The sequence below is a fragment of the Labrus mixtus genome, chromosome 17, assembly GCF_963584025.1.
Source record: "Labrus mixtus chromosome 17, fLabMix1.1, whole genome shotgun sequence".
Lineage (NCBI taxonomy): Eukaryota > Metazoa > Chordata > Actinopteri > Labriformes > Labridae > Labrus > Labrus mixtus.
Window position 1 is genome coordinate 12,694,521 of NC_083628.1, and position 11,059 is coordinate 12,705,579.

Consider the following 11,059-nt stretch of genomic DNA (forward strand, 5'->3'; position numbering starts at 1 on the left):
CTGTTTCAAAATCACTTGACGGGGCAGGTTAACACCATATTTACAGTCTATGCTTAACACTCGCAATTTCCAAAAGTTTATTTGTAATTTCGGCTAATGACGATTGCGTCCCCTTTAAGTTCCTTCACAAGCAAAGTGTTTCTCACACTTAACACGCCTCGGCTACTCCCTTATGAGTAACATGTGGCCAGTGACAAACAGGGACTTCTGCAAAATAAAAGGTTATATAAATGTATAAACTATAAATGTCTGACAAGAACTTGGAAATCATATTAACAGTATTTTGGTTTTTCGGCTTCCTTCCACTTCACTAGTCCAGAATAGGATGAACATAGACCAAATTCAAATTCAAACGTAGCCCACTACACATTAATAACTCTACTTCATTTTTTAAAAACTTTAAGTTCAAGTCGGATGACAGACTCATAGAAGACAACAATTAAACCTATAACAAAACCTATCTTGTGTGAATAGGCTATTCTTACCCCCTTTAGCCACAAAGTAATATAAGTAAATAGAAGCACATGATGTTCAGGATGCTCGATAAAATAAATTTAGTCTCCTGGTGTATGACACTGAAGCCCGCAAGCTTTCATGAGCAACAACCACATGAGTTTTAAAAAAAGAAAAACAAAAGTCAAGTCGACATTTTGGGTCAAATGATTCATTTCCATACTCTACCCACTCAATAAATGTAATGACATTATGTAATGACACAGTTACTTTATTACCTAAAGCCTGTTAGGACACACATAATTGACATTGGGGAAATGGGAAAAGGTGCAATGCAGACTACAATTGCTCCTGTTGATTTCAGGCCAACCATAACACTTATACGATGTTTTAGAGTTGAATTCTCTAATTTAGATCTGATCAATAGACGACGAGCTCAGACTTCAGTTGAATAAGCTTATCCCTGATCAATTGCGATATTTCTCGTTCTCTACAAAGGTAACAGCGACATCTGGTGTTGCACTGTAGTATAATCATAGCAGTTTATTGTCTTTTTTTTTCTTTGAGCATTTACTTAATTTCCCTTTTGATTTAATATCAAATTACAGAATGTGTCCTTTGACTCTTTTAGTTTAAAAAAAAATCCAGACCCTTAATTTCGCATCAATAAAGTGTTAATTAAGAACAATACAATTTGGTTAACAAATGTTAAATTGAAAGTATTAAGAGGCAAGGAGGCTATTTTCTAGTCAACCACATTTACGTAAAATGCCCGATGGTAGGTTTGATTGTTTTCTCTTCAAAGTGTGTTATGTAATTATGCACTTTAAACTGATTTTTGAGTGACATACACGTGGTGAATAGTTGCTTAACACTGTTAGCGTTTAGTAATGCCGCTTGAGGGCGACTCTAACTTCCTCTACCTAATGTGTGATCCTGTACGATGTACGAAATGTTCATACAATAGACTGTAAATATTACGTACATACTTATTTTTACAGTCTATGGTAGCACAACATCTGATCCCAGATATCAGGCACCTCATAGCTCTCGTAAAGCTTTTATTTTATTTATTTTAAGGACGTAAAATTAAGATAGGCGCATGGTGTCAGATCCGCTAAATTGTAAGACAAGCTCATGATCTGACCAATCACATTCACACTAAGATATCTAACGTCCAATGAGCAGCAGCGTTACAACTCGGAAGGCGGGATTTCCGGGTGGGTGTGCGAGAGACACAGAGGAAAGAGGAGGTCAAATGTACTTTGAAAAACGTGAGGCTACCTCCAGGAAAGACACAAGGTAGAAGACATTAGCGTTGAGGTTAATTTAGAAGGCATATGTTACAGTGCAGTGATCAGAGTTTAATGCAAACATAAATGTGTTTTTTTGGTTGTTTTGTCGGAGTCACACAGTCGCACATGAATGTGACAGCTATTTAGCTAACAGTCGATGCTAACGTTAAATGTGGCGTGTTCGTGTATAGCCTGGATACTCAATTGTGACTTATGCTTGCAAGTAAGCTTTATAATCGTCCGTTTAAAGGTAATGTAAGGGTTATCTCCTCAGACTCGCAGGTCTGGTCGCGATAAACGTTAGCTGGACGTTGTTTTGTCTTTGGGAACTTGTCACGGTCACAGCTGTCATGTTTCACTCCGTTCCCCGACGTCCAATCTGCGATATCGGTGCGAATACAATGAGGCTTCAAAGCAGTCGGTCATTCAGGCGAGCTGTGGAGGAGGGTAGCGCAAGGCTGGAGAGGGGGGTCCCGTGGCTGGGCAGGAGCATGGGCCTGCTGCTGTCCTGGGTCCAGAGGGCAGGTGTCGGTGCAGGTGAGGCCTTGGGGTCCGGCCAAAAGAGGAAGGGCTTGCTCTCCATATTCGCAGACCACTGCGGCTTTGTGACCGGACAGAGGCTTCGGCGTGCCTGTCAGATTGGAGAGCTCTACTCGAACCTGTACTCCGAGAGGACAAGATGGACCCTGGTTGGAAACATATGGCGCAGATTTCAGAGCAAGCATGCGCCCAATGGGAGACTTTTTGCGGCTCTGGCTGGTGTCTTCATGTGGGAGAACGAGAAGATCCAAGATGAGGAAATACGCAGGTATGACTTCTTTCTACTGCTTAATGTGTGCTCAAACATACTGGTAAATCCCCCGATTAAAAGCTTATAGACACATAAAAAAACAAGTACCACTAATTGGGAACAACAAGGATGGAGGGGTGATTATGAAAATTATTGGAATTGTATATTTGGGCCTTTACATTCATGAGATCACAACCCAGTTGATTTTAGATCAACCCTCTTTGCCTCCATCATCAGTTGACCAAATAGTATCTTACTGGTGATACTGGTGTCCACTCCTCTAAGAGAGATTTATAGAAAGTTATTTTGGCTCAAGACCTTCAACTTAGACTATTTGTTATCCATCTGTATGTGCAATGCAGTGTTTCTTCTGAATGTGACTGTTTCCTGTATTGTAAACTGTGCAGTTTGCTGAACAACCTGTCCTGTTGTTTTCGTACATTCTGAAGGTGTGGATTTGAGCTGCAGGCCATGGAGAATGTAAAAAGTGCAAACACAGCTTCAGGAACCACAGCGGGACAGCTGGAACTTGGCTGGGAAGTTGTGATGGAGAAGAAGGACTTCAAAGTGTGGAAGCGCCCTATTCCCAACAGTCACCTCTATGAATACAGAGGTTAGACAACTCGTGATCTCACATGTGAAACAATGTCTCTGAATTGAACATCAGGGCTACACTTAGTCTTTACATTTTTTGAATACTTTAGTCACGATGACATGGGCATGATTTATCTGAGGACTCATTATCTTGTTCTATGTTTCACTTTCAGTGTTGGGCTCCTACAACGATGTCACCCCAAGACAGTTTTTCAATGTGCAGGTATATCCTTATTTGCTACTAGAATTGTGTCAGTCTCTAATATTTAAGAAAAAGTGAAGCATATACCTCATTCTACAGAGAAACTAGATAATAACATATAAGTAAAAAGTCCTTATCAGGGTTTTGAGATTATCTTATTCTCCTCCGTCTTGAAGTGCTTCTAATGAACCATGGAAATCATTGTAGTACTTAAATAGATTACAATAATGTAACTGGATCTAGCTCGTATTTTGAATAATTCAGTTCAAGGTTTAATTTTCATTGCAGTGGGACTTTCTTTTCTTCATGGATTGTCCTTGAAGTATAGTTATTGTAGCATGTAGCAACATGTTTACTTGCATGTGCACAGCACAAAAGCACCCCTTAGTCCCTGGGCTATATTAAGCACTTTACCCTTGACTCATACTTTCCCCTTTCCCCCAGTTGGACACAGAGTACAGGAAGAAGTGGGATTCTCTGGTTATCAAGCTTGAAGTTGTTGACAGAGATGTTGGTACAGGCTCTGAAGTTCTGCACTGGGCTACACACTTCCCTGTAAGTTTCTGCTTATTGTTCTTAAGTTCAAAGGTTGGAGGCTATTTGTTCTACACAATGTCTGTACATAGGTTAATCTAAATTAAAGTACCAGCTAGCACAGTTGCAGCAAATTCAGAAGTTTTTAGGTGAAAGGGTCGGCTGTGATTTAATCTTTTTGAATCCTTCCTGACAGTATCCCATGTACTCGAGGGACTACGTGTATGTGCGCCGCTATGATGTTGATTTAGAAAACAACCTGATGGTCCTAGTGTCCAGGTGGGTCTGAAGAAGCAATACTTCTGTGGTTCAATATTGTTTAGTATATGATACATTACATTAAAGAATAATTGGTCTGTATCTTTTAATCTGTATATTTGTAATTGTATAGAACTGTGCAGCATCCCAGAGTGCCAGAGACTCAGGAATTTGTAAGAGTCCATTCCTACCAGTCAAAGATGGTCATTCGCCCTCACAAGTCCTTTGATGAGGTTTGTGATACATTTTTATTCCTTCATAGCTTAATTCAACTTGCATCCAGAGTTCTGTTTATGTTGCAACTGAGTTTCCCTTGTGTGCTTTTCTTTACAGAATGGATTTGACTATCTGCTGACTTACAGCGACAACCCACAGACTGTCTTTCCCCGTTACTGTGTGAGCTGGATGGTGTCAAGTGGTGAGCTCTTTTTCACTTGTAGAATTTGGTTAGAGCTGCATATAAAGATTATTTTTTATTGTCTTTAAAATTACATTTTAATTATTTTTTGTCCAACCAAGAAGGTATTTAGTCCCAATTAGATAAAGCCATGAATCATCCTTCAGATTTTCTGTGCATTTTGTAATACCTGAAGAATTATTTTCCTTTGTTATGTACACTTTATGTTTCGTGTGGGTTGTGTGTATTTAACAACTAAAATTAGGACGTTTTCCTTTGTTCGTTGTAGGTATGCCTGATTTTCTTGAGAAGCTCCATACTGCTGCCTTGAGGGCCAAGAATCTGGAAGTTGGGATCTACGACTATGCAGGCGTCATTAAATCCAGTGACACCAACCGCCAGGCGAGCCAGGAGCGCCTAAGTGGAGAGAACCACCACACAGGTGGTTCTGGACAGATATATGCTTGAGCAGAATATTTCACAGACCGAGGGTTATATTGGTGGGTTTTCACTTGCACTTAACCTGACTCAATCCCTCCAAATTTGTGTCTTTGGGTACTGTACATTGCATGAAATGCAAATGGAAGCTACAACCTACATGAAAACAAATGATGTGTCCATCCATAGACATGGTTATGTTGGTTGTAAATAAGATGTCAGAAGAGCATTGGACTTTTGGATGAAATGTTGCCATGAACTTGTCACACAGACTGCTGGCACTAGCATTTAATTAGCTTCGCCAGACTTTGCCACATGGCCTTTGTGCCTCCTTTCGGTATAACGTTTGTTGTAGAAGCATTGGTAAGATCATGACAGAATTCCTCATTGTTTAGATGCTTTTGCCAAAGCACTGTTTTCTATCATTCAATATCAGTTCTTCCATTATTCAGCAAGGCTCGACTATAAAAGTTGTTCAAACACCCAGCAGCTACATCACTGTATTGGTGTCTCTGTCATGATTTAACAAAGATGTGTTGCAAATGGTTTTGCAATATTGGACATAAATGGTTACTGTGACTGTCTGCTGTTTGCGGTAAATATGACAAACTAAAAAATTGCCGTCAATATCTCTGCACTGATTAAGAACTGAGGATGAGTAGTGAAAGCTTTCTTATATGTATTTGCGTCTCATATTGAAATCGTCTGCTGTCCCATTTGCTTGGAGTGATTTTACATGGCTGGATAGGATGGACTTAAAAAAAAAAAAAAACTTCAACACAATTATGCCATTATTAGAAAAATGTGTCAATGGATTGAAAGTACAACTTAGAGCTTCTCTTTTTGTTTTGAGCATGGCATTGTTTCATTGTCAGCACAGTCCAGGTTTCACACTGTCCATCTCTCCATGTTTGTTGAAAATTGCCAGCGGTGACAAAACAGCCTTTCTGAAGATAAACCAGTCCTTCAGCATTAGGGGCATAGTGTCTTATAACAACAGAAATCCTCAGATTGAATTGTACTAATGTGCTTCAGTCTAGTTCAACTGGCCAAGAAAACCCCACAGACACCATTTTAATAAGCCAATGCCCTCTTCTTGGAAAATGGAGCACTTTTGCCACATCCTGAACCATAAACATTTCATAATGGCAAAAAAAAAAAGTGAGTTGGCCCGTTCTTATCCTTGTGCATGGGTATAGCAAACATCACAAAAGGGTGCACCATTGGAGATAATTTTTTTTTTTGTGTGTGTGTGTCATTGTGTAGATCGTGTACATACATAAAACCATTGCCTGGATACTGGAAATTCCTGTTTTTATGAGCACAACATGCTCTGTAACAGTTGGCTTCTCCCTTCATGATTCTTACGTTTTTGTTATTCCTGTTGGTTCCACTGAAACTCCTGTCTTCATCCTTCCAAATAAATCATCCATGTAGATTTTTAAATTATCTGTTTGCAGGGGGTGTTATGAATGTATAAAGAGCCCCACGTGCTATGGAATAAAGTACACTGTTTACAGCCTGACCATCTGGCACACATATCTTGAAATCTATGTTAAAAACATCTCATGTACTAAAATGTTATCTTATGTTTGTCATATGTGGCCCATTAGACTGAATGAGCAGCTGTAACTATATAAGATAAAGCAGTGACATGGGATCCACTTTTGTCAAGATTCCCTAATATGTATATTAATAGAAACCCCCACTGTGTTTATACCTGATTCTTTTGTGAAGATTTCCCACTAATGACTGAAAATAGTAGTCCATATAAGATACACTAGATATGTTTAAAGTGTAAAGGAGGAAATTAAATCATTCTTTTTTATCATGTGAGACTTTAAGATAACACCCCAATCTAACATCATGCATTGTTTGCGAATGTAACGTGTTAATGCTCTGCCACCTGTGTGCCGCCTGCACTAGTGTAAAGGAGAGGTTGCTTACTGGTTTTGTTTTTTTGTGTCCTATTCAGGCAGTACTACATGTGTTGTACTTAGCCACAACATGTGATTTTTTTTTTTTTTTTTTTAGAAAAGAATTATCGTTTGAACATGAGCCGGTACACTTGTTACCTTGTGATTGGAAGAATGATTTAAATGGAAGAGCAACTAATCAGATCGAATAAACAGATCTTCATGTGTGTCATACTGTTTTCAGCTGTTTCAGTGTTGTTTATTGTGACCTTGTCTTTGCAGAGAAAAGGGTGATTAACATTGTGTCTGACGGTGTTAATGCAAAGTGGCCACTGTTGTCAGTGGTAATGGGATAATCTGTAAACCGTTTACTCCCTGTCTGGGTACAAGGTCAGTGATAGAGGCTTCACAGTGAACTCAAAGCACTGTCCACTCAACTGGTCAGCTTGGAATAAGACAAATGCTCCTAGTGCGAAGATCATGGTATACTGTTGTCATTTCCTACATAGAAACATCAATATATAAACTAAAATAATAATTAAAAAAAGTGTGATGTGGAGTGTAAGTCAGACATGTTAAGATGATTACTCCATACTAAATACAATTTTTTTTATTTTGCTGCCTTCAGGAAGCACTTTGTTACTCAGAAATTTGAAAAACGTGATCTTTAAAATAAGGTTATTGTTTTTATAAAATGAACAATTTTTTTCCCTCAGATTTAATTACAATTTTGTCTTTGATAAATATTAAGAGCCACTCTAATCTGTGTATCCACTGTGGTGGTTATGCAAAAACGTATCAGCGTCAGACCAACATGGCTTGAATATTGTTTTATTTTGGTATTACTTAAATAACTAGGTATATTGTGAGACTCAATTTAACACAATATTACACTGGTAATTTAGCCTTTTTTACTATTATGAGTAAAAAGGTCTGTTGTGAGAAGAGTTATGCAATTAAAAGAAAAATAGAATCCATTTTATTAAAACGTTTTATGGAGAACCATTTACTTACTGCATTTAAGACTGCAGCTTCATTTTAGTAAATAAATAAAAAGATTCATCATTACTCTGGTAGATACCACTTACCAGATCAAAATTCCTTAATAAATAAGGGTGTATTTTTCTGGGAATACTTTGTATTGATTTTAATATGGAAAAAAATCTCAAGGGTGAGCACATTTACTTAGAATGACAAAACAGGACACGGCTTGCTATTTACTGCATTGCCGCAGAGGTCATTCTGACAGTGATTGAAGCCCAAAAGACTCACAAATAGTTATATTAAATCATTCATATTGTGAATTATCATTATATTACTGCAGTCCTAAAGAATGGAGATGACTGATTTACTCTTTATCAGTTTATTGGTGAAATGCACTTTTTTGTGTTTGACTTATGGAACAGTGGGGACTAAAAAAATGAAGCAAAAAACCTTTCTAGAAACAAAACACATTTTATTCATCAAAAACCAGAGAACATTCTGTGCACCTACAGTCTAAAACAGTCAGGTTTGTATGTCTCAGTGTTTGATTTACAGGTCAGTGACGTCTCTGCAGTCTCAACAGCTTGCACATTGTTTTAATATATGACCTCCACTGGCTGAGATTATTAGCTGCGGTTAAAAGCCATTGAGCACTTACAGTAATTGATCGTTTCCACAAATCTGCCATGCTGACATCAACCAGGTTTTTACAAATGACTGTTTTATCTATATGAATGCTATAAAAACCCTTTGAGTCCCACTCTCGCTCTTTAAAAAAAAAAAAAAGTCCTTTCCTTTAACATTTTAAATATATTGTTGCAAATGAAACACACATGATGTTTAAATGAAATTTATTTTTTCACAATCTTACAACTTGAACATGAATAGAATAAGAAACAAATTAGGAGGAGGAGAAAAATGACTTTATTATTATTGGTGCACTTGTAAGTATCCCAGTATCTTAATTTGTTTCAAATCTTGAAGTTTATTGGCCATATTAAATTGACATTTTCAGTTGTAAAAGTGCAGCAAATTCCAACCTGATTTTGAAACCTGAGAGATGGTAGATAGTGCTCTCAAGCTTCCAAGGTGCTTGGCACAACCATGGACAGAAGATTCACTGCATGGTTAGATCAAGCACAATGGAGTCTTGGGCAAAGACGGAAAAATGAACACACACACAGAGGATTCTCTTCAACATACGGCGTCCTTATGACTCAAAAGCTTTGATTCACATGTGAATGGAAGTAAAACGGAGAAAATTGGTAAAGCATATCTTTCTGTGTTAGGCAGCTGACTCGAATTCGATGAGTATGCTGAGGTATCAAAACTTCTCAAAGAAAGACATTATCTATTAAATATTATATTTAGTTTGAAGGAGAAATCCAACATCTTGACTTGTATCTGCAGTCCAAGAGTGGAAAAAGTCCAAAGTTGTTGAGGGAGGTGAACCATGCTAATACAGAAAAAAAATGGCACCATTGGTTAAACATAATGATTAGACAAGAATTATTGGAGTTAAGAACATCTGCAGAACAAAAAAATAAGGATTAGTCATAGGTCACTCTTACTGCGGTAAAAAAAAGGGCAACACCCTTTCTGCGCACAAACTGCGTCAGACCCCACCCTCCCGTCCTTTGCGGGCGACTTTTCTAGACACGAATAAAAAAAATTTCTAAAACAATTTAACATTCAAAATGCAAAACATTTTCCAGATACAGGCCTTATGAACTGGGACTTAAGTTAATTCGTTTTATCAGTACATTTGGTGTTCTTCAACTGATCAATGGAAAACGACTTCAGGTAATTTGCAAGTGATCTTATTACGAGAGCAGCGTCTCATACGGTCCAGTTTGTAAATAACTCACAGAAACATACGTCTTGGTTTCAAGGGATACCAATGGACTCAAGAATGACACTTATTACTATATTGCAAGATTTTTCATCTTCTAAGAGTAAAGACACAACCGCTCCTGACCTTTCAGTCCTAACAACGTTAACAGACCCTGAGTGCAATGTCAAAGAGTCGTGATACCATCAAGCTAAGAGATCTTCTCCAAATGGTTTGGCAATCTTGTTACCTACTCTTGTGTCTCTTTTTCTGCTCCCCTGGGACATCTTAATAAAATGAGAAGGCTTGGTGCAATAATCGACTTAGAGCAACTGAACCACTTTGTGTGATGAAATTACACCACAATGCATATGAATGCACCAAAGACATACACCGGGTTTGTTTGGACCAAATAGCACAAAACTTAAGAGTCCTTTGGGTGAATAATGGTGGGTGGTGGTGAAACAGACTTCTGTTTTTTTTTTTAAACAATGAGGATGTTTCAAAGGGATGCAAGGTGGTTGATGGGATGTTTTGATGGTTTTTAAACATTGATGATTGTGAAACACAATTAAAGTTCTTTAGCTTACCTTGTTTCTTGTCTTCAAAACTTGACTTGGATCACCGCGGCTTGGATCTTTCTGGAGTTTAATTCTTTTTCAAATCTGATCATTTAATTCTAAATTTAACTTATGAATGTTTAGAAAACCTAATAATTAATATTTAAAAGATCTTATTTGAAGCATAAATAAGTAAAATACATCAAATACACCTGAGGCTAAGGGTCACAATGAAAAACCCAACAAACTTTAAGTACAACACTAGATTCAATATTTGTTCATAACTTACTCTGTATTTTACCATCCGGTAAAAGTCAACCAATCTGGTCTTTCCAACAAACCCACCTTTCCTTTCCATCCGCTGGCCTCAAAGTCAATGCTGGGTGCTGCCGGCTCATGGTTGGCGAAGACGTTTGAACGGGTGCGCTGAGCTCTGTCTTGGGGTCTTCCAGCTTGCTCTACTGGAGGCAGACTGTCCTGACTGCGTCCTCAGCACCAGTCCTTCAAGTCCCCAACTCCTGCCCCTCCTTCAAGCTAGGAGGGGTTGCTGATGTTCTCTTGGGATAGGTGCACTGGCAAGGAGGACTTGCTTAGGCTGGATTTGGACGTGGGTTGGGGAGTTTTAGGGGGGGGCTCTGGTTCCGCATTTCATAAATATTAATACAGAGTCCTCCCCTTTCCAAATGGGGAGATTCTTAATTTTGTTTGAGGGGGAAGTGCTTTATTCACTTAATGGCTTTTATTAGTGCCCGGTCTTCAACTCTTTCATTAGCTAAAGTGCTGCTATAATTTACAGGGTAAAAGGGG

The 11,059-nt window shown here is 38.3% G+C and overlaps 1 protein-coding gene across 1 annotated transcript; it reads left to right on the forward strand.

Moving 5' to 3' along the window:
- The first annotated feature begins 1,684 nt into the window (after positions 1-1,684).
- Positions 1,685-7,116, forward strand: stard7 (StAR related lipid transfer domain containing 7). Its single transcript, XM_061060905.1, has 8 exons — positions 1,685-2,556; positions 2,988-3,151; positions 3,306-3,355; positions 3,779-3,889; positions 4,065-4,147; positions 4,260-4,359; positions 4,460-4,544; positions 4,813-7,116. The coding sequence occupies exons 1-8, from the start codon at positions 2,099-2,101 to the stop codon at positions 4,989-4,991; spliced, it is 1,230 nt and encodes a 409-aa protein (XP_060916888.1). The 5' UTR covers positions 1,685-2,098; the 3' UTR covers positions 4,992-7,116.
- Positions 7,117-11,059: the final 3,943 nt, after the last annotated feature.

Excerpts from the sequence above, each read along its gene's own strand:
- stard7 (XM_061060905.1), top strand. The coding sequence starts at position 2,099 with ATGTTTCACTCCGTTCCCCGACGTCCAATCTGCGATATCGGTGCGAAT. Across the intron at positions 3,356-3,778 it reads GACAGTTTTTCAATGTGCAG|TTGGACACAGAGTACAGGAA; the intron begins GTATATCCTTAT and ends CCTTTCCCCCAG. Across the intron at positions 4,148-4,259 it reads CTGATGGTCCTAGTGTCCAG|AACTGTGCAGCATCCCAGAG; the intron begins GTGGGTCTGAAG and ends GTAATTGTATAG.